At 57.8% G+C, this 22,018-nt stretch overlaps 3 protein-coding genes across 6 annotated transcripts; 2 read left to right on the forward strand and 1 right to left on the reverse strand.

The window, feature by feature from the left end:
• Positions 1-793: 793 nt before the first annotated feature.
• POLR2J (RNA polymerase II subunit J) lies at positions 794-6,224 on the forward strand. Of its 3 annotated transcripts, none has more exons than XM_032255055.1 (5): positions 794-825; positions 874-937; positions 3,626-3,715; positions 5,237-5,411; positions 6,008-6,224. In XM_032255055.1, the coding sequence occupies exons 2-5, from the start codon at positions 885-887 to the stop codon at positions 6,041-6,043; spliced, it is 354 nt and encodes a 117-aa protein (XP_032110946.1). In that variant the 5' UTR covers positions 794-825; positions 874-884; the 3' UTR covers positions 6,044-6,224. The 3 variants fall into 3 exon arrangements, with proteins under 3 accessions (XP_032110946.1, XP_032110947.1, XP_032110945.1); XM_032255056.1 differs by having other exon boundaries at positions 804-822; XM_032255054.1 differs by having other exon boundaries at positions 808-937.
• Positions 4,843-13,915, reverse strand: LRWD1 (leucine rich repeats and WD repeat domain containing 1). Its single transcript, XM_032255053.1, has 16 exons — positions 13,638-13,915; positions 12,769-13,003; positions 12,552-12,668; positions 11,533-11,673; positions 11,187-11,291; positions 10,823-10,948; positions 10,629-10,743; positions 10,057-10,157; positions 9,666-9,873; positions 9,121-9,193; positions 8,887-9,027; positions 7,324-7,415; positions 7,026-7,181; positions 6,822-6,934; positions 5,808-6,724; positions 4,843-5,729 (listed from the first exon to the last, which is right to left on the reverse strand). The coding sequence occupies exons 1-15, from the start codon at positions 13,715-13,717 to the stop codon at positions 6,584-6,586; spliced, it is 1,944 nt and encodes a 647-aa protein (XP_032110944.1). The 5' UTR covers positions 13,718-13,915; the 3' UTR covers positions 4,843-5,729; positions 5,808-6,583.
• Positions 13,916-13,945: 30 nt separating this feature from the next.
• ALKBH4 (alkB homolog 4, lysine demethylase) lies at positions 13,946-21,980 on the forward strand. Of its 2 annotated transcripts, none has more exons than XM_032255057.1 (3): positions 13,946-14,117; positions 18,946-19,143; positions 20,863-21,980. In XM_032255057.1, the coding sequence occupies exons 1-3, from the start codon at positions 13,962-13,964 to the stop codon at positions 21,448-21,450; spliced, it is 942 nt and encodes a 313-aa protein (XP_032110948.1). In that variant the 5' UTR covers positions 13,946-13,961; the 3' UTR covers positions 21,451-21,980. The 2 variants fall into 2 exon arrangements, with proteins under 2 accessions (XP_032110948.1, XP_032110949.1); XM_032255058.1 differs by lacking the exon at positions 13,946-14,117 and adding an exon at positions 14,126-14,721.
• Positions 21,981-22,018: the final 38 nt, after the last annotated feature.

Genomic DNA, 22,018 nt, shown 5'->3' on the forward strand with positions numbered 1-22,018 from the left:
GGCACGTGCCTGCAGTCCTAGCTACTTGGGAAGCTGAAGTGATCTCTGGAACCCAAGAGTTGGAGGCTGCAGGGAGCTACGATGGCACCACTGCACTCCAGCCTGGGTGACAGATAGAGACACTGTCTCTAAATGATAATATATAAAAAGATTTACATAACCCTCCAAGCTCCCTCTCACTGCTGTATACACCCACCTCCTTCCCCATCCGTCACCCAACTGTCCCTCCCGGCTAACAAGCCAGTGGCACCCCCGCCAGGGGTCTCACAGCAGTCGGTGTAGGCAGCCTCGGCAGGGGGCTTATCACAGGTCTGCCTCTGGCCACGAGACCTTCGTCAGCACCCCCAGCGGCTGCCAGCCGCAGCTGCCCATTCCCCTTAGCTCTATTCTCTCTATTCAGGGGCCTCCTGCTGTGCACTCCAAGGGGGTGCACGGTTCCAAAGAGAGATCAAGGGATGTGGGGAGCAGAGAAAGGCACAGCTTGGAGTTGCCGCTCAGCCAGGATTAGGTCTCTGGAAGGGCAGAGCAGCCCTCCCGGCGCTCTGAGCATGCGCCCCACGTGGAAAGCAGCAAGGCGTGGGGATGGAAGTTGGGGGGGGAGGGGCCTCCAGACTGACGCAGGCGCAGAGGTACTGGTCTCGCTCAGGCTTTTCTCGCTCCTGCGCAAGATCCTCCAACCCGACAGGGGGCGATGAGCTGGTCCCTACGCGGGTTTGCCCCGCCAGAGTAAACCGGAAGAAGCCTCTTACTGGGGCTCCGGAGGCGGCGGCGGCGGCGGCGGACGCTTGGGGTCTGGACGCGGCGGCGGCGGCGGCGGCGGCGGCGGACGCTTGGGGTCTGGACGCGGCAGTGGCGGCGGCGGCGTCAGCGTCAGCGGCAGGAGTATGAACGCCCCTCCAGCCTTCGAGTCGTTCTTGCTCTTCGAAGGCGAGAAGAAGTAAGTGACGCCAGCTGAGAGGGGCCGAGGTTTGCTGGGCTGCGACTGTCGCATTCTGGGGTGTCTCTTGCCCATGTCTTGCTCCGGGAGGGAAGCAGCTTTTGCTTGATAGTCCGCACGGCCTGTGTCGGCCAAATTTAAGCCAGTTCCGCGAGGCAATGGCGAGTGTGTCCATTTGGCAGATGAGGACACTGAGGCTCGGAGGAGCAAGTTGCCCCAGACACGGAGGAAGTGGCGGGGCTTGTATTCGAACCCAGTGTCTGGCTCTCCATAGCCCTCTTCCTCTGGGACGTGGCAGCCTCCTCTCTCGTCTCCCACCTGCCACCTCCATCCTCTTGTCTCCTTAGAGATCTGCCAAGGGCCTGTGTAAGAGCCGCAGTGGCTTCTTGCTGCCTGCAGGTTGAAGGAGTCCCGGGGACAGACAGCTTGGGCTCGGCCCCTGGGTCCCCCACTTAGCGACTGTATCTGTACGAGTGTCTTGATCTGTTGGAGGCCATGATTCCTTTTCTGGTAAATGGATTTATTACTGTTTTTTTTTTTTTTTTTAAAACGGAGTTTTGCTCTTGTTGCCCAGGCTGGAGTGCAATGGCGCGATCTCGGCTCACTGCAACCTCCCCCTCCCAGGTGCAAGCAATTCTCCTGCCTCAGTTTCCTGAGTAGCTGGAATTACAGGCATGCGCCACCACGCCCGGCTAATTTCTTATTTTTGGTAGAGACGGGGTTTCCGTATGTTAGTCTGTCTGGTTTCGAACTCCCAGTCTCAGCTGATGCTCCTGCCTCGGCCTCCCAGAGAGCAGGGATTACAGGCGTGAGTGACGGCCTCCGGTCTATCACTGTTCTTAAACATGGGATTTGGCCAGGTGCGCTGGCTCACGCTTTTAATCCCAGCACTTTGGGAGGCTCGGGTGGGGGGATCGCTTGAGCACAGGAGTTCCAGGCTCCAGTGAGCTATGATCGCATCACTGCACTCCAGCCTGGGTGACAGAGATCTTGTCTCAAAAAGAATTGGATGAGGTAATTTGTGTCAAGCACTTGCTCCAAAGCTCAGCACTGGGAAACCACTGGCTCTTACTGTTCCCAGGTTGGCGTGCAGAGGTCTTGGTCTGGCTCTTGACAGCCACTTTGGCCTCCTTTTTTGGACAGTCTCACTCCATCACCCAGGCTGGAGTGCAATGGTGTGATCTCACTGCAACCTCCACCTCCACGTCCCAGGTTCAAGTGATCTTCCTGCCTCAGCCTCCTGAGTAGCTGGGATTACAGGCATGCGCCATCACACCCGGCTAATTTTGTATTTTTAGTAGAGACCGGGTTTCTCCATGTTGGTCAGGCTGGTCTCAAACTCCCAACCTCAGGTGATCTGCCCCTCTCTGCCTCCCAAAGTGCTGGGATTACAGGTGTGAGCCACTGCGCCTGGCTTGGCCTCATTTTAGAGCAGACTGTCAGCTGGGGACCATTTGGCTCCACAAGGGGCATTTGGCAATAATTGGGGACATTTATGGTTGTCAAAGGGGGTTATGACTGGAATCTACTGGATAGAGGTCAGGGATGCTGCTGCTGTCCTGCAAGATAGCACCCCACAGGAAAGAATCATGCAGCCTATAATGTCTATGGTGTCAACATGGAGAAACTACCTTAGAAAAAAGGAGCAGTCAGGCACGGTGGCTCACACCTGTAATCACGGCACTTTGGGAGGCCCAGGCGGTTGGATCACAAGGGCAGGAGTTCAAGACCAGCCTGGCCAACATGGTGAAACCCCGTCTCTGCCAAAAATGCAAAAAAAAAAAAAAAAAAAAAAAAATAGCCGAGGATGATGGCACACACCTGTAACCCCAGCTGCTCGGGAGGCTGAGGCAGAATAACTTGAACCGGGGAGGCGGAGGTTGTAGTGAGCCTAGATTGTGCCACTGCACTCCAGCCTGGGCAACAGAGCAAGACTCCATCTCAAAAGAAAAAAAGGAGCCGGCTTAGGCATGGTGGCATGCGCCTGTGGTCCCAGCTACTCAGGAGGCTAAGGCTGGAGGGTCACTTTAACTGAGGAGCTGAAGGCTGCAGTGAGCTGTGATCACACGACCGCACTCCAGCCTGGGCAGCAGGAGGGATCACCTGGGGTGAGGAGTTCAAGACCACCCAGGATGACAAAGCAAAACCTCATCTCTTCCAAAAGAAAAGAGGGAGAGGACAGACAAAAGGAGGAACTCAGAGAAGGGACAAGGTTCCATAGACCTGGGGTGGCAGGGGGCAGGGGATCCGGTTGGAGAGGTCTTTATGGGATGAAGAGATTGAGAAAGGTCTTCAGGAGGAGGCAGAGCTTTTCATTTTTATTTTTTTGAGACAGTCTTGCTCTGTTGCCCAGGCTGGAGTGCAGTGGCGCAATCTCGGCTTACTTCAGCCTTCACCTCCCAGGTTCAAGTGATTCTCCTGCCTCAGCCTCCCAAGTCGCTGAGAAAATAGGCATGGGCCACCACACCCGGTTTTGGGGTTTTTTTATTTTTAGTAGAGACAGTTTCACCATGTTGGCCAGGCTGGTCTGGAACTCCTGACTTCAGGTCATCCGTCCACCTCAGCCTCCCAAAGTGTGGGGATTACAGAGATGAACCACTGCACCTGGCCGGAAGGAGGCAGGGTTTAGACTCGGGGCTGGAAGAGGAGAGCCCCTGTCCCTCATATGTGGCCTCTGCGTCTTCCTAGGATCACCATTAACAAGGACACCAAGGTACCCAATGCCTGTTTGTTCACCATCAACAAAGAAGACCACACACTGGGAAACATCATTAAATCGTAAGTTTCCCGTCAAAGGCTCTCAGGGGCTATGTTTAATGGGCGCCTCTGGGCAAAACAGAAGTTATAAGATTTTCCTCCATCTCTCTGAGCTACAAGAAGTCCTTCTGGGGGCTTGCTCTGGGCATTTTATAATGGTGGTACCTTTTTATCAAAATGACACTGACCTTCATGTCTTCACATAAGCTACGCTTCTGTAGTGGCTTATTCTGTAGACGAACGTGTGCATTTACTTTTTTTTTTTTTTTGATGGAGTTTTCGCTCTTGTTGTCCAGGCTAGAGTGCAGTGGCGCAATTTTGGCTCACTGCAACTTCTGCCTCCCAGGTTCAAGCGATTCTCCTGCTGGGACTGGCCACCATGCCCTGCTAATTTTTGTGTTTTTAGTGGAGGCGGGGTTTCACTGTGTTGGCCAGGCTGGTCTTGAACTCCTGACCTAAGGTGATCCACCTGCCTTGGCTTCCTAAAGTGCTGGGATTACAGGCATGAGCCACGCGCCTGGCCTTCCATTCACTGTTAAGTACACGTTTTGTAAGTGAATGAATGAGAGCAGGTTCTGGCAGAGCAGGCCTGTGTGTTCATGGGCTGAGGGGCACTGAGAAGCAGTCAAGATTAGCTCCTCCAATGCCACCCCTATTTGTGACCTCAGTGCCCCCGGCACTCATAAGATGTATGTGGCAGAGATTAGAACTTCTGTTTAACAAGAGGAAGAGGTAGGGGAGTTCTGTGGCTGTCCCGTGCCAGATAGGTGCCCGGCCTTGGTTAATGGGGTGTTCCTTTACACCACTAAAGTCCTAGCTAGATGGTTTGTCCGGAATGTGACTGCCACTTCGGCCCAGAGACTTGTCATTTCACTGTAGGCTTGGCTCTTCCCTCTGGTGCCATCAGTGAAGCCAGGCTTTTTCACAGGCTGTGAGCAGGGTGTGCCCAGGCACAGGGATGGAGGACTCCTCCCCGGAGTCCAGCCAGGGCAGCCCCTGTGCTCTCCTCCAGCCCAGTGTTGCCACCTGTGCACGGGTGCCCCTCGTGGTGCTCACACCACCCTGAGCTGCTCAAGAGGAGATCCCTGCATGCCCAGGGCACAGCACATGATGCTGTCCAGAGGACAGACTTCCGTTCCACTCACTGCTCAGAACCTGGGTCCTCCTCTCCTTGCTGCCTTTATTTGCTGTGGGATGTTCTTTTTGGGTCCGATTTATTGAACACTGGCTGGACATTGACTGCCTGGGAGATCTCTTTGCCAGCCCTGTGGTTCTTTGTGGGAAGAGGTTGCTGGAGTGTGTTTCCTGCTCAGGTCCTTCAACCTTAGGATGCAGGGTGTGTCAGAGCTGGGGGTGGGGTGTCCCCATATGATATATCTTCCTGAAAGCATTGCTTTCCTTGAAGACTCTTGGGGGGGGAAAAAAAACTGGGGGGAATATTTGGCTAGAAAGCCTGTTCTTTCACTCTGAGCTGGCTTCTGCCCGGCCTGAGCCCAGAGGGCACAAGGCTAGACTCTCACACTGTCTGTTCCCGGACTGCAGACAATTGCTAAAGGACCCGCAGGTGCTCTTTGCCGGCTACAAAGTCCCCCACCCCTTGGAGCACAAGATCATCATCCGAGTGCAGACCACGCCAGACTACAGCCCTCAGGAGGCCTTCACCAACGCCATCACTGACCTCATCAGCGAGCTGTCCCTGCTGGAGGAGCGCTTCCGGGTGAGGGCAGGGTCTGGAGGGCAGGGCGGGCTGGATGCTGGGCCCCTGTGCCAAGCTGGTGACAGCCCTGGGCTGTTTCTTTGGAGAGGCGGTGCTGGTGGAAGAGCAGGGACGACTTTGTAGGCTCCAGGCCTGTGGCTCCTGTCTGCCCCGTCGGACTTCCGTAGTGCTGCAAGGTTCCTCCTGCTGTGGGCTGCATCAGAGCCAGGGACCTGCTATCATTTGGGGCTGTTCTTCTGAGTCCCTTGTCTGTGGTTGGCAAGGCCTGGTCCTTCCAGACCTTTCTGGGAGGCAGCTCACCCCAGGGTAGGGCCACACCTGTTAGCAGGGCACCTGGGAGTCTAGAGGGGAAAGAGCCACAGCTTGGGGGATTTTCCGTGGGCGTCGTCTGCTCACCAGGAGGCCTCTGTGGTGCCTGAGTCCCGCTGGGGCTGCTGCAGAGAACGGCCGGGACCAGGCTGGGCCAGCTGGGAGGGCCGTTGGCTGCCCCACTGTCCTGGGGCGTGTGGCCCATGGCTGCCCTCCAGGAAGGGCCTGGCCAGGGGATGCTGGGCTTGTGTTTCCAGCCCAGTCTCCACCTTCTTCCTCTCTCCCAGGTGGCCATCAAAGACAAGCAGGAAGGAATTGAGTAGTGGGCCGGAAGGGGCTCTGCTCAGCCTGTGAGCCTGGTTCCTACCTGTGCCTGACCCTCCACCGAGAACGGCCGGTCCCAGCCATGGCCCACCTTGTGGCCCCCCCTCACCCTGACACCAACGTGTCCTGTACAGATTCTCTTTTATATTTCTAATAAAATATGGCAGGACAAGACCTGGATGTGGACTTCAGCAGCGGCAGCTTCACAAGCACACTGTCGGGCTTGATGCAGGTAGATGACCTGTTTCAGGGACCTCCGGTTGGTAGGGACGAATTCATTCTGGACCAAAGCTCAGGAGCTGCCGGGGAGGCAGTGCTGAGCCGGGGGAGGCGTGCAAACCCATGAGCTCCCATGGCTCTCTGCTCTAGAAGCCTCAGCTGCCGGGCCAGCCTGTCAATCAAAGTAGGAACACCTTTCCACAGGCTTCTCGACCAGAGTTTAATAAAAATACTCAGATTGATAGGGACACCCCCCCACCCCCTATCACCCCAGAGCTGAATAAGTTAGCTGTGTCCCTGGTCCTTTGCGACGCGTGAGGCTACGGCCTCCCCCAGATGGCTACGATGTTGGAGTCTGTCAGGGCAGTGAGGTAGGTGAAGGAGGCATTGGCCACCACCGTGTTCACCATGGTCTTGGTCACCGCCTGGCCAAGGGCCCAGGGCTGGGGCCACTTCAGGATCTGGTGGGGAGAAAGGAGGGCTGGGCTCCTGCTGCCCAAAGGCAGGGCCCCTGACCCCTTGCCAGCCCGAGCCCAGGCGGAATGAGCCAGGAGGTACCTGTGTGGGGGCCTGCGGGGCTGCCGGCAGCGGGGGCGGCTGCTTCAGGATGTTGCTGACATCGTAGAGCCACACGTTGCCCTCTTCATCCCCGCAGAGCACGATCCCCTTATCTGCCAGGACAGAGGTGGAGTCTGAGTCGGGGCAGGGCTCCCAGAGGCCCTGCGGGGATGGGGCGGGCACACGGGCGGAGGGCAGACTCACCAGGACAGGTGCTGAGTGAGAAGTAGGCCAGCTCGGTGGGCGACCACTGCAGCCGCGCCAGGACCACCACCGCCACCGTGGACTGGCTGCCCCGGCCACCCCACGTCTGCCTCCAGCTCCACAGGCAGATGGTGCCCTGGCCGCTGCCCTTGGAGGCTGTTGGGGGAGAATCGAGAACTGTGCAGGGCGGCCCCTCCCAGACAGCTGCTCCCACTGGAGACCCTCAGAAGCCCAGCCAGAGACAAGCAACCCATCTTCGTGCCCAGAGGCCAGGCTGTCCCGGGCTAGGCTCACTCACCCACGACATCCTCATTCACAAATGCCAGCCCATCCACTCTCCGTCCAGAAGCCTCGGAGCCCTCGGAGAAGACGAATTCTACTTCACACACCCTGTGGGCAGCAGGAGACACTGGTCAGCCACTCCCTGCAGATACAGAGAGCTGCCCACTCGCCTGGGCACCTGCTGGGGGCCCTGACCTGCGTGAAGGCTGCACAGAAGTTGCTACTAAAGAGATGTTCTTGGCCCCAGGATGGTTCAGTTTGCCCTGGCAGGGGGAGCCAGCACCTGAGTGTCCCGAGTCACAGTAGTGGCCCAGAGGCTTGAGGGGTAGCTCTTCCAGAACGGGGCTAGGCGAGGTGGTCAGAAAAGGCTCTGGAGCGAGCCAGTGCCTCTGGGACCAAGTGTGAGATGAGCAGGGGCCTGGCCCTCTCGGCAGCCAAGGAGGGCAGGTGTTTCCAGGCCACGGCCCAGGGGGCTGTCGGGGGCCTCTGCTCTGACTCTACTGGGGAGGACAGGCGCGGTGGCTCACACCTGTAATCCCAGCACTCTGGGAGGCTGAGGCAGGCGGATCACGAGGTCAGGAGTTCGAGACCAGCCTGGCCAACAGAGCAAAACCCCATCTCTACTAAAATTATAAAAATTAGCCGAGCTTAGTGGCGGGTGCCTGTAATCCCAGCTACCTGAGAGGCTGGGGCAAGAGAATCACTTGAACCCTGGAGGCAGAGGTTGCAGTGAGCTGAGATTGTCACCAAACTCCAGCCTGGACAACAGAGACTCTGTCTCAAAAAATAAAAATAAATAAAAATCCAACTCTCACTGTGGCTGAGGAAGGCCACCTCGCTCTGGGCTGGGTCCACCCAGCTGTGGCCACAGGACCAGCGGGCTCCCCCACCACTGACCTTTGCATGTAGCATTTCCTCCCTCCACCTGCTGACTGCCTCGCCGGGCTCCCAGGGAGGAAAGCGGAGCCCCAGAACCTATTCATCCGCCACTGGTCCCTTCGGCAGAGTCCCCTGAGGCCCCCACGCTGGTATCCATTACTTTTTTCCCCTCTCCTTCGGAATTGGCATCACATGGTGGGGTTTTGATTGGCCGCCTTTGCTTAGCGTCTGTAGGCTGGGGGCCCCAAGAGGACAGGGACCTAATGCCCAGCCCTGTCCTGGAGGCCTTCCAGGTGGGACAGTGAGTCACAAAGCCTCAACATGGCACTCCAGAGCCTGCCGCCTGCCCTCCACTAGCCATCAGCCCCCTTTACAGATGAGGACATTACACTAGCACAGAGGACCATCACACTAATGAGTGGCAGGAGTGGGCCGGGTCACGTGGGCACAGCACAGTGCTGAAGTCCCAGGTGAAAGGTGATCATGGCCCAGTCCCACAGCTGAATACAGGGTGAGGACGGGGTTGCAGAGTCCTTTCCTCCAGAGCCTGGCAGGGAGGTGAGACAGGCCAGCTCTGGGAAGAGGCCTCTGAAAACCCTTACGGTTGCCCAGGTGTGCCTGGGCTGCTGTTGAGCCCACCTGGGTCGACAGCACACTGTGCAGAGGCCTGGCTTCTATGGCACCCCCTGCCCAGCCTCACCTCCTCTTCTGGGGCTGGTCCAGCCGCACGTCCCAGCAGCAGCAGCCACCCTCACAGCCGGCCAGCAGGCGGGCATCCGGGCAGGAGGCGACGGGACAGAGGCGCAGGGGGATGGAGGTGGTGTCCAGCGTGAGCAGCTGGCTGCCGGTGGGCAAGGGGGAGCAGAGTCAGCCCTGGACTGAGGTGTCCCTGCCCCAGCAGCCAGCCCCTCCCCAGCCTCGCTGGAAGCATCACCTGGCCTGGAATTCATAGTCCTGGTTGGGCATCCCGATGTCCCAGAGGATGATCCGCTTGTCATAAGAGGCCGCTGAGGAGGGGGTGGGGCAGGGGAGAGGTGGCCCTGAGGTGGCACTGCTCCCTCCTGCCGGCTGCGTCCCAGGCTGAGCCCGAGGTCCCAAGGCCAGCCCCTCCGAGGCAGGGAGGGCAGGCCGAGGCTAGGAGACAGGAACACTCCTGGGCTGGGCAATCCCTGTCTCTTCGCTCTAACCTGATGCTGTGGCTCCAGCGGCCACCACCCATGGCTTACCCCTCCCCCTTGCCAGGGGCATCCCCCCCAGGTCACTGACAGGACAGAGTGGCCCAGACTGCTGAAAAACTCCAAGGCCACAGAGCAGTCTGTGGATAAAGCCAAGACTGGAAGCGACAGGGCTTCCTACCAAAGCTAGGGGCGGACTGGTGCAAAACCCAAGCTCCCGGCCATCCCTGGGAGGGCGGAGGGGCCACTGGGGCAGCAGGACAGGGGTGCTGGGCAGCCCCAGGGGTGAAGGGGAGGGTCTTACTGAAGAGGTGGGTCTCATGGGCGGGGCTGAAGCACAGGGTGGCGATGGCCTTCTTGTGGGCCCGGATGACCCCGCAGCAGAAGCCGGCACGCACGTGCAGCAGCCGGACCAGGCCCCGCAGGCCCGCAGCTGCCAGCACGCTCCAGCGCTTCTTGTGGCCGGCCTGTGTGACCACCATCAGGGCGGTCCAGGCCACGGAGAAGAACTCCTGGGCGGGGGTTAGAAGGAAGAGGTCACCAGGGCAGAGGGATTGGCGTGAACACACAGGCGAGCCCGGGCCTGGGGGAGGGAACCCCAGCATGAAAGAAAAAGGCCATTCGGGGCAGGGGCCGAGGCTGCCCCCATCCCACGCTGCTCTTCAGGAGTCAGCGGGAACATGGTCCGCACTCACCTCACCAGACGACTTGTACTTGTGGAGCACGATGCCCGTCTGGCAGTCAATCACGCACACGGCCTCCCCGCCGCACGTGGCCACAGTCTGGGATGTGGCCCCTGAGTGCCCGGTTTTGGGAGGTCAGGTGAGTGGAGGCATTTCCTATCTAGATCCTCCCTGCAGCCCCCTCCTCCCGGCCTCGATGGTGCCTTTTTTTTGTTTTTTGTCTTTTGTGAGACAGAGTCTTGCTCTGTTCCCCAGGCTGGAGTGCAGTGGTGCAGTCTCGGCTCACTGCAACCTCCATCTTCCAGGTTCAAGTGATTCTCCTGCCTCAGACTCCCAAGTTGCTGAGACTACAGGCACATGCCACCACGCTTGGCTAATTTTTGTATTTTTAGTTGGCCAGGATGGTCTCGATCTCTTGACCTCGTGATCCGCCCGCCTTGGCCTCCCAAAGTGCTGGGATTACAAGCATGAACCACCAAGCCCAGCGTTGGTGCCTTTAAAGCTCTTGTCTCCTGACCCCCGACGCATCCAGGCGGCCCTGTTTCCAGCGCCCTTGCCCCTCCCACCCACCCGCCACCACGTACCCTCCTCGAAGGCTGGCTCAAAGGCGCAGGCCCACAGCTGCGTCTCGAGGTCCCGAGGGCTGTTGTTTTTGCTGTGGCACTGCAGGAAGTGCAGGGGCTCCAGCTTCATCAGAGGCTGTGGGAGAGGGAGGTCACAGCTGCTTTAGCCCCGCTCACCTGCCACCTGCTCCCTGCTCCCTGCTCCCTCAGCTCACCTGGCCGTCATCAGAGCCCGCCACAGGGCCGCCCTCCACCTGGGCCAACGGGGAGGCACATACCCGCTTGCTGGGAGAGAGGCTGAGTGGGACATCATCCGGCCTTTTCAAGGCCACCAGTCTGGCCTGTGGAGGGGGGCCTTGTGACCATGGGCCCATCGCCTGGGGCTTCCTTCCTCCCCATCACAGGCTGGGTCCCACCTCACTGTGGGTACAGGAAGCCCAGGCTGGCCCAGGGTCACCGAGGGAGCACGCCAGGGCGTGGGGTGCTTCCTGGGCCAACTCCCAGGACAGCTTTGTCTCCCGCAGCTTCTCTAGGCACGAGAGGCCGGGCTGGCCTCGGAGCCCTGGGAGCCACACTCACCCTGGGCTTGTGGGCAGCTCCGGCTTCTGGGGGCTTCTCTGGGCTGTCAGCCTCGTGTACCTGTGTCCTACTGGAGGCCACCAGCTCCTCAGAGATCATCCGCACCTGGGTGGGGCCAGGCCATCAGGAAGCTGGGCACAGTCCCGGGTGCCCCCAGCCCTGCCAACTCGTGGTTGGGGAAGCCTGTGCTTCAGAGCTGGAGAAGGAACTAACTCTCCAGCCAACAGGGCTGCCCACCCTGACTCACCCCACTCCCACAGCCCCTCAGCCCTTCCTGGCCAGGGACCTCCAGGCAGCTAAGGATCCGAGAGCCAGCGACTCCCTGCACGTCGGGACAGGGACGTACCCGCCACTGGGTGAACTCGCTGAGGGACTCGGGCCCATAGCGGACATCCCTGACGGCCGACTTCACAAAGTCCGCCTGGGTCTTCTCAGCCTCCTCTTCAGGGCCCAGTGTGGCCATGAACTTCTCCCAGTGAGCTGTGACCTGGTGCAAGAGGGTCCAGATCCAGGGCCAGCCCACCCCCCCCCCCCCCCCCCCCCCGACCCTGTCCTTTATCTCATAACACCTCAATCCCGCCACCTGCTGGAAGCCTCCAGGAACCACAGCCTTACAAACAACAACACATCACAAACAGCACAGCCCAGGTGCCTGCAGTCCCAGCCACTGGGAGGCTGAGGAGAAAGCATCTTTGAGGCCAGGAGTTGGAGCCTGGGCTACATAGCAAGATTCCACCTCTACAAAAAATTTAAAAATGATCCAGATGTGGTGGCACACACCTAAAGCCCCAGCTATTCGGAAGGCTAGGGCGGGAGGATTGCTTGAGCCCAGGAGTTGGAGGTTGCAGTGAGCTGTGATCACACCACTGCACTTCAACCTGGGCAGCAGAGCAAGACTCTGTCTCTAAAAAAAAGGAGAGTAAAAAGAAACATCCCAGAAAAAGCTACTTAGAAGAGTCAGGCCGGGTGTGATGGCTCACACCTGTAATCCCAGAACTTTGGGAAGCCGAGGTGGGCAGATCACCTAAGGTCAGGCATTTGAGACCAGCCTGGCCAATATGGTGAAAACCTGTTTCTACTAAAAGGACAAAAAATTTAGCTGGGTGTGGTGGCAGGTGCTTGTAATCCCAGTTACTCAGGAGGCTGAGGCAGGAGAATTGCTTGAACCTGGGAGGCAGAGGCTGCAGTGAGCCGAGATCACGCCACTGCACTCCAGCCTGGGAAATGGAGTAAGACTCCATCTCCAAAAAAAAAAAAAAGTAGCACATCAGGCTATGGGCTGTTGGGGCAAAGAGCCCTTACCAGTCACCGTCTTCAACATCCTCCTGATGTCCAGCCCTATCACTTTCTCAATGAACCCCTTACCCTGCTGGTCAGCTCCCGGTTCAGGTTCTCCACCTGAGAGTAAGTTGACGACGCATCCTTGCCGTTGACTTTACGGAGCTTGGGCAGGAGAAAGGAGACTTTCAGGTTGTCATTGACCTGGGGGAGAGGGAGTGCAGGGCAGTGACTCAGGGGATGCTGAGCCTGAGCCCCACACAGTTCTGGCCCCGGTATGAGGCTAGCAGGTGGCCCCGCTTACCGTCAGAAAGGGGTTGCCTTCCAGGCTGAGTTCCTCGAGTTTGGGGAACTGGCACAAGGCAGTGACATCCCCCAGCTGGTTGTTGGCGCAGCGGAGGACACGCAGGTGGGACAGGCCCAGGTTGTCCGGCAGCGCTTCCAGCCGGTTGTTGGACAGGTCCAGCTCCTGCAGTTGTGTCAGGCGGCACAGGAGCTTGGGGTCCAGGTGCTCGGAAAGCAGCTCCAACCCTGACAGGCTGGAAGTGAGGGCAGACCAGGAAGGCTGAGGAGGCGGGCAAGCCTTGCACCCCCACACCAACCTGCCCCGGCTACCTCCGAAGGCTTCTTCACCTGACATTTCTTGCACAAATGCAGCCGCCCCGCCCACCCTCTGTTACTTTATTTTTTAGAGACTGGGGTCTCACTCTGGCGCCCAGGCGCGATCATAGCTCACTGCTGCCTCCAACTCCTGGGCTGAGTGATCCTCCCGCCTCAACCTACCGAGTAGCTGGGACTACAGGAGCGCGCCACTACTCCCGGCTCCCGACCGATTAAAAAAAGAAAAAACCTGCAACTAATTTAGGACTGGGGGCAATCTAGCTTCCTCTAGGATGCTCTTCCTGATCCTTCGGAGGCTCCTCTGTGCTTCCCAGACTCTCTAATGCCAGCGGCAGGCTGTGCCCCTAATTGCCCGCGCTCCCTTCAGGGGACGAGGGCCCCCGGGGCTCCCGGCTAGCGGGCGGGGCCGCTATCTCCCAACATGAAGACATTTGGCGCCACTCTGACGAACCCAGAGGGCGGTAACGGGGACAGGCAGGCCGTGGGGGAGGGTCCCCGCTCTTCTCCCCAACCGCCCCGCGGACACAACCTCGCCCCCTGCCCGGCTCTTACTCCAGGCTCCGGATCTTCCCCAGTCGGTCGCTCTTGGGGCGCCCGCGCTGCATTAGCAGCCGCGCCGAGAGGGGGCCCATGGCGAGGAGGTGCGGCCCGCGCTGACCCAGTGTGCGGCCCCGGCGTCCGGAGTCACCCTGCGTCTCCTGGAGCCCGGTACTGGCGTCCGCTGCAACGGAGCCCAGGAGGTGGCGCCGCACGAGCCCGTGGGCGGTAACGACCGGAAGGAAGCGGAGCCTGGGCCTCGTGCCCCCGCCCTGCGGGGACTACAACTCCCAGCGGCCGCAGCGGCCGCGCCTGCGCACTGGCCACCCGGACGGAGCCATGGCGGCGGCGGCGGCGGCGGCGGCAGCGGCGGCGGCGGCTGCTGCAGCCGAGGTCCCCGAGGTCCTTCGGGAATGCGGTTGCAAGGGCATCCGGACGTGTCTTATCTGCGAGCGGCAGCGCGGCGAAGACCCGCCCTGGCAGCTGCCCCCAGCGGTAAGGGGTGGGTGAGGAGCCGCGCCCACAAACGTCGTTCTGCATCTGGGGAAACTGAGGCCCAGTTTGGCCGTGACACAGGCCGGGATCAAAGCCTGTGAGCGACCCTTGCGGTAGGGGCGATGCGGGGTGAGGAGATGAAGCCTTTGAGGAGCGGGCTTGGGAGCGGGGAAGGGGCTGGGAGGTGGGTGAGTCCGACCACAGCTCACCTCGGGGACTCTGCGGGGATCTGCCCGCAAACATCGACGTAGCCTCTCGGATCTGGCGCTGAGAGCTTCACGGGCCCGCGGGGAGACGACACGGAAAGGGTCCAGGGTGCTGAATGCCAGGCCAACGATGCCTGAAGGCCGTGGGCTGCGATGGGCTAGGAGGCAGTGAATTCCAGTTAACTAATGGAAAAAGAACACAAGGATCGCTCCAGCCCAGGAATTGGAGGCTACAGTGAGCTATGATCGAGCCACCGCACTTCAGCCTGGGCGACAGAGCGAGACCCTTTCTCAAAAAAAGAAAATAAATAATAATTTTTTAAAAACTCAGCTTCTTTGGATTGGCATCGAAGGATTGTGGTTGGTTGCAAGGGCGAGGTGGAGTGGTGATGCTTCAGGTGAGACAGATGAGGCTGGAGAGGTTGGGGGGTCTGACCACAGATAGTCCCCCGTGTGTTGGCTGAGCAGGCTGGACTTGTCCCAAAAGCCATGGAGAGCTCTTGGAGGGTTTTAAAGGAGTGATGAGGTCAAATGTGAATTTTAGAAAGATCCTGGGAAGGGAAGGGGTAGATATGAAGATGTGGAGGCTGGGAAGCCTGTGAAGAAACTGCTCCAGCGCCTATGGTGAAAGTGCCCAGGGTCCTGTGGAAACACTATGGGATGCCTCATGAATTAAACAGAATTACCCCGATCCACAGTCCTACTTCTGGGTGTATATCCAAAGGAACTAAAAGCAGGGTCTGGAAGAGAGATGTTCACACCCACGTTTATAGCAGCATTATTCACGATAGCCAAAACATGGAAGAAGCTCAAGTATCTATCAACAGATGAATTGGTGACCGGGTGCTGTGGGTCACACCTGTAATCCCAGCACTTTGGGAGGTTGAGGCGGGCAGATCATGAGGTCAGGAGTTCAAGACCAGCCTGGCCAACATGGTGAAACCCCGTCACTACTGAAAATACAAAAATTAGCCAGGTATGGTGGCAGGTACCTGTAATCCCAGATACTCGGGAGGGTGGGGCAGGAGAATCGCTTGAACCTGGGAGGCAGAGGTTGCAGTGAGCCGAGATGGCGCCATTGCACTCCAACCTGGGCAACAAGAGCAAAACTCCATCTCAAAAAGAAAAAAATTAGCCAGGCATGGTGGTGTGTGTTTCTAGCGCCAGTTACTTGGGAGGCTGAGGTGGGAGGATTGCCTGAGCCCAGGAGGTCAAGGCTCCAGTGAGGTGTGATCACGCCACTGCACTCCAGCCTGAGAGCAAGACTCTTCCTCAGAAAAAAGAAAAAAATTGCAGAAAATCAGACCCATGCCAGTGGCCATGGGTGTGGTGTCACAAGGCATTGTGGAGGTTACACCTTCGCAACCCGATGGCTGTGAAATAAGGAGAGTGAGACTCTCAGGGCTGGAGCCGTTCCTGATGGGCTTTCCAGCCCCCGCCCCTTCATATCTGCCCCTCCCCCTCAGGATCTTTCTAAAATTCGCATTTGACCTCATCACTCCTTTAAAACCCTTCAAGAGCACTCCATCGCCTTTGGGACAAGTCCAGCCTGCTCAGCCGACACATGAGGGACTCCCAGTTTTAATGTGTCCCATGGGAGGGCCCCAGGAGCAGGAGGAAATAATGCCTACCTCAGGAGGTGTCTGAACCGGAGTCAGAGTCTGGAAGTAAAGGGTTAGAAGGGGCCGGGGTCCCTGGACAGAAGCACAGAGGACAGCAGCCCACAGTGAGTGGCAGCCCAGTGGATATGGAGCCTGGAGATGGGAGAGGAAGAGGAGACAGGCCACAGAGCCCAGAGCTGAGTTCTGGTGGCCTCCAGGGTCCTCACTGGGTGACTCTGGCCAGAACCTCCACACATCTACACCTCCTGCCCTCAATAGTTATGGTACCTTCCTCTTGGAAATGAAACTAAATAATCCATGTAAAATGTTTAGTGCCATGGATGCAAATACTGGCTATTTCATTAGATAAATTCTTTTTTAAAAATGCATTATTGGCTGGGCGTGATGGCTCCCGCCTGTAATCCCAGCACTTTGGAAGGCCGAGGCAGGTGGATCAACTGAGGTCGAGAGTTCGAGACCAGCCTGGCCCACATAGTGAAACCCTGTCTCTACTAAAAATAAAAAATTAGCCAAGTGTGGTGGTGGGTGCCTGTAATCCCAGCTACTCAGGAGGCTGAGGCAGGAGAATTGCTTGAACCCAGGAGACGGAGGTTGCAGTGAGCCAAGACTGCACCACTGTACTCCAGCCTGGGGTGACAAGAGCAAGACTGTCTCAAAAAAAAAAATGTATTATTATTATTTTCAAGATGGAGTCTCACTCTGTTGCCCAGGCTGGTGTTCACTAGTGCAATCCCAGCTCACTGCAACCTCCACCTCCCAGGCTCAAGCGATTCTCCTGCCTCAGCCTCCTGTGTAGCTGGGACCCCTACAGAAGCACACTGCCGCTGGGCACGGTGGCTCACACCTGTAATCCTAGCACTTTGGGAGGCCGAGGTGGGTGGATCACCTGAGGTCGGGAGTTCAAGACCAGCCTGGCCATCATGGTGAAACCCCATCTTTAAAAAAAAGAAAGAAGTGCACTGCCATACCAGGCTAACTATTTTCTATTTTGGTAGAGACAGGGTTTTGCCATGTTGGCCAGGCTGGTCTCGAACTCTTGTGTTCAAGTAATCCGTCTGCCTCAGCCTCCAAAAGAACTGAGATTACATGTGTGAGACACCACACCTGGCCAGAACTTTTTTTTTTTAATTGAGATACGATCTTGCTATGTTGCTGAGGCTGGTCTTAAGTGACCCTCCCGGCTTGGCCTCCCAAAGTGCTGGGATTACAGGCGTGAGCCACTGTGCCTGACCATTAACTAACTCTTTTTAATGAAGAGAGGTGGAGAGGAAGGGGTAGCAGAAGCCAAGGAAGAGATTTAAGAAGTTGTCATTGGCAGCATGACTCGGGGTCCCGGTCAAGCTGGCTGCACAGCAGGCAGAGAAGAGACAGTTGAGAGAGGTGGACGCCCCAGGAGAGTTGGGGGTAGGAGGATGCAGGTACAGGAATGGGGGTGACAGGAGAGGAGGAGCAGCTGTGGCTTGGGAGGAGACAAGGCCAGGAGCGGTTTCTAGACCTTTTTTTCTTTTTTTTGAGACAGAATCTCCCGCTGTTGCACACACCGGAGTGCAGTGGTGAAGTCTCGGCTCACTGCAACCTCTGCCTCCCAGGTTCAAGGGATTCTCCTGCCTCAGCCTCCCAAGTAGCTGGGATTACAGGCATGCACCACCACGCCTGGCTAATTTTTGTATTTTTGGTAGAGAAGGCGTTTTGCCATGTTGGCCAGGCTGGTCTCGAACCCCTGACCTCAGGTGATCCATCCACCTCGGCCTCCCAAAGTGCTGGGATTACAGGCGTGACCCACCGCGCCCAGCCTGGTTTCTAGACTTCCTTTAGCATAGGGGAGACCTGAGAGTACCACTAGGCCTCGGGAATGGTGGCAGGGCAGAGAGGGACATAGGGTGGGAGTTGAGTGACAGCCCAGGGTGTGAGGATTGAGGCATGATGCTGGGCCTGGAAAGGTGCCTTGAGAACAAGAGTGAAGAGGAGGGAGTCTGGGGTGCCGAGGAGCTCTGTGAATACTCAGCTCTGTGGGGAAGGACGTTGCCCTCCTGGGTGAGCCTCAGACTTATGATAGGCACGGGCCAGCCCCTGGGACACCAGGGTGGCGTCAGCAAAGACCTAAAGAGATTAGGGTGCACACACGCAGCCTAGGAGACAGGAGTGCAGGAGGTGCTGTGCAGCCTGGGGCTAGTTCCTAAACGTCGCTGAACTCCTTTGTAAAGAGAAGAAGGAAAGATCGTACCAGCCCTTCTCTTTCACAGGCAAGGAAAGTGAGAAAGGAAACCAGTCAAATTCATGGGAGCTCAAGAGGGCTTCGGGCCTTCCCTGGTCAGCCTGGGGCAGACACTGCCTGCACCTCCCACTAGACTCCAGCTGCCTTCCACCGTGGCCTGGCGGGAGGAATGAGCCCTCAGAGTCTCTTGAGGCCACACAAGTGCCAGGGGCTGCCACGGCTCCAGGACACATCTTTTTTTTTTTTTTTTCCGAGACAGGGTCTTGCTCTGTTGTCCAGGCTGGAGTGCAGTAGCACAACCATGGCTCACTCACTGCAGCCTCAACCTCCTGGGCTCAAATGATCCTCCCGCCTCAGCCTCCTGCGTAGCTGAAATGACAAATGTGCTCTGCCACGCCCGGCTAATTTTTATTTCAACTTTTTTTTTTTTTTTGAGATGGAGTCTTGCTCTGTCACCCAGGCTGGAGTGCAGTGGTGCCATCTCGGCTCACTGTCACCTCTGTCTCCTGGGTTCAAGCAATTCTCCAGCCTCAGCCTCCCAAGTAGCTAGGATTACAGGCCCCTACCACCATGCCCGGCTAATTTTTGTATTTTTAGTAGAAATGGGGTTTCACCATGTTGGCCAGTCTTGTGTTGAACTCCTGACCTCAGGTGATCCGCCCGCCTCAGCCTCCCAAAGTGCTGGGATTACAGGCGTGAGCCACCGCTCCCGGCCTGTTTTAACTTTTTGTAGGGACAGGGTCCCGCTGTGTTGCCCAGTCTGTGGACCTGTTTTTCTTTTGCAGAAAACACACCGTTTCATTTACTGCTCTGACACCGGCTGGGCTGTGGGCTCGGAGGAATCTGACTTTGAGGGCTGGGCCTTCCCCTTCCCAGGAGTGATGCTGATCGAGGACTTTGTGACTCAGGAGGAAGAAGCAGAGCTGGTGCGGCTCATGGACTGTGACCCCTGGAAGCTCTCCCAGTCTGGACGGAGGAAGCAGGTAGGCTGGCCCTGAGCTCATGGGGAGGGCTGGGCTGCATCGGGGGACCGCCCCACTGCTGGGGCCCTCCTCCTCTGCAGCCACACCCCACGATCCTCCAAGGTTGGTAGTGGGTGAGTTCCCCAGACCTTGAGGCTGTGCGCATCCAGACTCGCTGCAGGACATGTGTCCAGTGGGCAGAAGTGCGCCCGGGCACCCTGTCTCGTGGGATGTGCTGCCTGGCTCTATGCCCTCTCTGCAGCTGACTTGGTACTGAGGGCATGGGAAAGTTCTGGTGGGGCACCCCATTCTCCCAAGCTACAGGTGCTCCCACCTCTGATTCTCGACATCAGTATCCTGTCTCCTCACCCGAATTCCCACCTTCCCCGCCGCGGCCCATCCTTCTCACCCCAGCTCACTCCTTTCCCACCTGTGGCCCAGCCTCCTCACTTCCCCTCACCTCTGTCCCTCTGTCCCCAGCCTCCATGTGTGGCCACTGGGACAGTCAGTCACATCCCTGGGTGCCCCTCACCCTTCATTGTTTTGTTTGAGGTGGAATCTTGCTCTGTCGCCCAGACTGGCAAGATCTCGGCTCACTGCAACCTCTGTCTCTTGGGTTCAAACAATTCTTCTGCCTCAGCCTCCCCAGTAGCTGGGACTACAGGCACCCACCACCACACCCGGCTAATTTTTGTATTATTAGTGGAGACGGGGTTTCACCATGCTGACCAGGCTGGGCTTGAACTCCTGACCTCAAGTGATCTGCCCACCTCAGCCTCTCAAAGTGCTGGGATTACAGGCGTGATCCACCACACCTGGGCCCGTTACCTTTGTGACATTACGTTGGATGTCTGTACATTTCATTTCTTCATTCATCTGTTGACGGACACCGGCGTTTCCATTTCTCGGCTGTTGTGATAGTAATGCTGTTGTGAACATTTGTGTACAGGTTTGTTTTGTTTTTTTTTTTTTTGAGGCAGGGTCTTGCTCTGTCGCCCAGACTGGAGTGCAGTGGTGCGATCTCGGCTCTCTGCAGCCCTGACCTCCCAGGCTCTGGCTGTCCTCCTGCCTCAGCCTCGAGTAGCTGGGACTAAGGCATGTGCCACCAAGCCCAGCTATTTGTTGTTACTATTTTGAGACAGAGTGTCTCCTTCTGTCTCCCAAGCTGGAGTGCAGTGGTGCAGTCTTCTCTCACTGCAGCCTCCACCTCCCAAGCTCTAACGATCCTCTCACCTCAGCCTCCTAAGTAGCTGAGACTAAATCCTGGGCCACTACATCTGTGTAAATGGTTGTGGTTTTTTTTTTTTTTTTCCTAAATGAGAGATGGAGTTTTGCTATGTTGCCCAGGTTGGTCTCAAACTCCTGGGCTCAAATGCACCACCTGCCTGGGCCTCCCAAAGTTCTGGGATTACAGGCATGAGCCACCATGCCCAGACTAATTTTAAAATTTCTTGCAGAGAGGAGGTCTCACTTTGTTGCTCAGGCTGGTCTCGAACTCCTGGCCTCAAATGATCCTTCCGTCTCGGCCTCCCAAAGCACTGGGATTACAGGCGTGCACCACCACGCCAGGCCATTTGCTATTACTTCTGCCTCCTTGGGTCCGCGGCCTCCTGCTTCATGTCCATGAAGTAGGGACTTTTGCTTGCCTGGGTCACTGCGATTGAATTCTTCGGACCTAGTGTGCGGTAGACATCTCCGTAAACGCAGACACCTCACGTCCTTTCTGTCTTCATCCTTCAGGACTATGGCCCCAAAGTCAACTTTCGGAAACAGAAGCTAAAGACCGAGGGCTTCTGCGGCCTCCCCAGCTTCAGCCGGGAGGTGGTACGGAGGATGGGCCTCTATCCGGGGCTGGAGGGCTTCCGGCCAGTCGAGCAGTGCAACCTGGACTACAGCCCCGAGCGCGGCTCGGCCATCGACCCGCACCTGGACGACGCGTGGCTGTGGGGGGAGCGGCTGGTCAGCCTCAACCTCCTGTCCCCCACCGTGCTGTCCATGTGTCGGGAGGCACCGGGGAGCCTGCTCCTCTGCTCCGCCCCCTCAGCCGCCCCGGAGGCCTTGGTTGACAGCGTGATAGCGCCCAGCCGCTCGGTGCTGTGCCAGGAGGTGGAGGTGGCCGTCCCCTTGCCCCGCCGCTCGCTGCTGGTGCTCAAGGGGGCCGCGCGGCACCAGTGGAAGCATGCCATCCACCGCAGACACATCGAGGCCCGCCGCGTCTGCGTCACTTTCCGGGAGCTGTCGGCCGAGTTCGGCCCCGGAGGGAGGCAGCAAGAGCTGGGTCAGGAACTCCTGCGGATCGCCCTCTCCTTCCAGGGCAGACCCGTGTGAGCTGCCTCTCTGGCTCCAGACCTGACTGATCCTGGGATTGAAGCCGGGAGCCCAGAACAGGGCCTTCTGCAACTGACGGGGTGGCGGGAGAAGACGGCTGACCCCTGGTGTTGTGAGCAGCGTGAGTCCTGTCCCGGGAGCGGATTTTGATGGGAAGGCACCTCGGGACAGCCCCCTTCCACCTGGACTGTGGCCAGGCTGCTTTTGGTTATCCAGTTTATCACAGTCAAGGGGACATGGGATAGTTTGAGCTTAAAAAATATTGGGGACCGCGCGCAGTGGCTCACGCCTGTAATCGCAGCACTCTGGGAGGCCGAGGTGGGCGGATCGCTTGACACCAGAGTTCGAGACCAGCCTGCCCAACATGGCGAAAACCTGTTTCTACAAAAAAAATACGAAACTTAGCCAGGTGTGGTGACTCCCACCTGTAATCCCAGCTACTCGGGAGGCTGAGGTTGGAGAACTGCTGAACCCAGGAGGCGGAGGTTACAGAGCGCGGAGATCACACCACTGCACTTCAGCCTGGCGCACAGAGCAAGACTGTTTCAAAAAAAAAAAAAAAAAAAAA

Source organism: Sapajus apella, unplaced genomic scaffold (assembly GCF_009761245.1).
Source record: "Sapajus apella isolate SASKATOON/1434 unplaced genomic scaffold, GSC_monkey_1.0 scaffold88, whole genome shotgun sequence".
In the NCBI taxonomy this organism is placed as follows: Eukaryota; Metazoa; Chordata; class Mammalia; order Primates; family Cebidae; genus Sapajus; species Sapajus apella.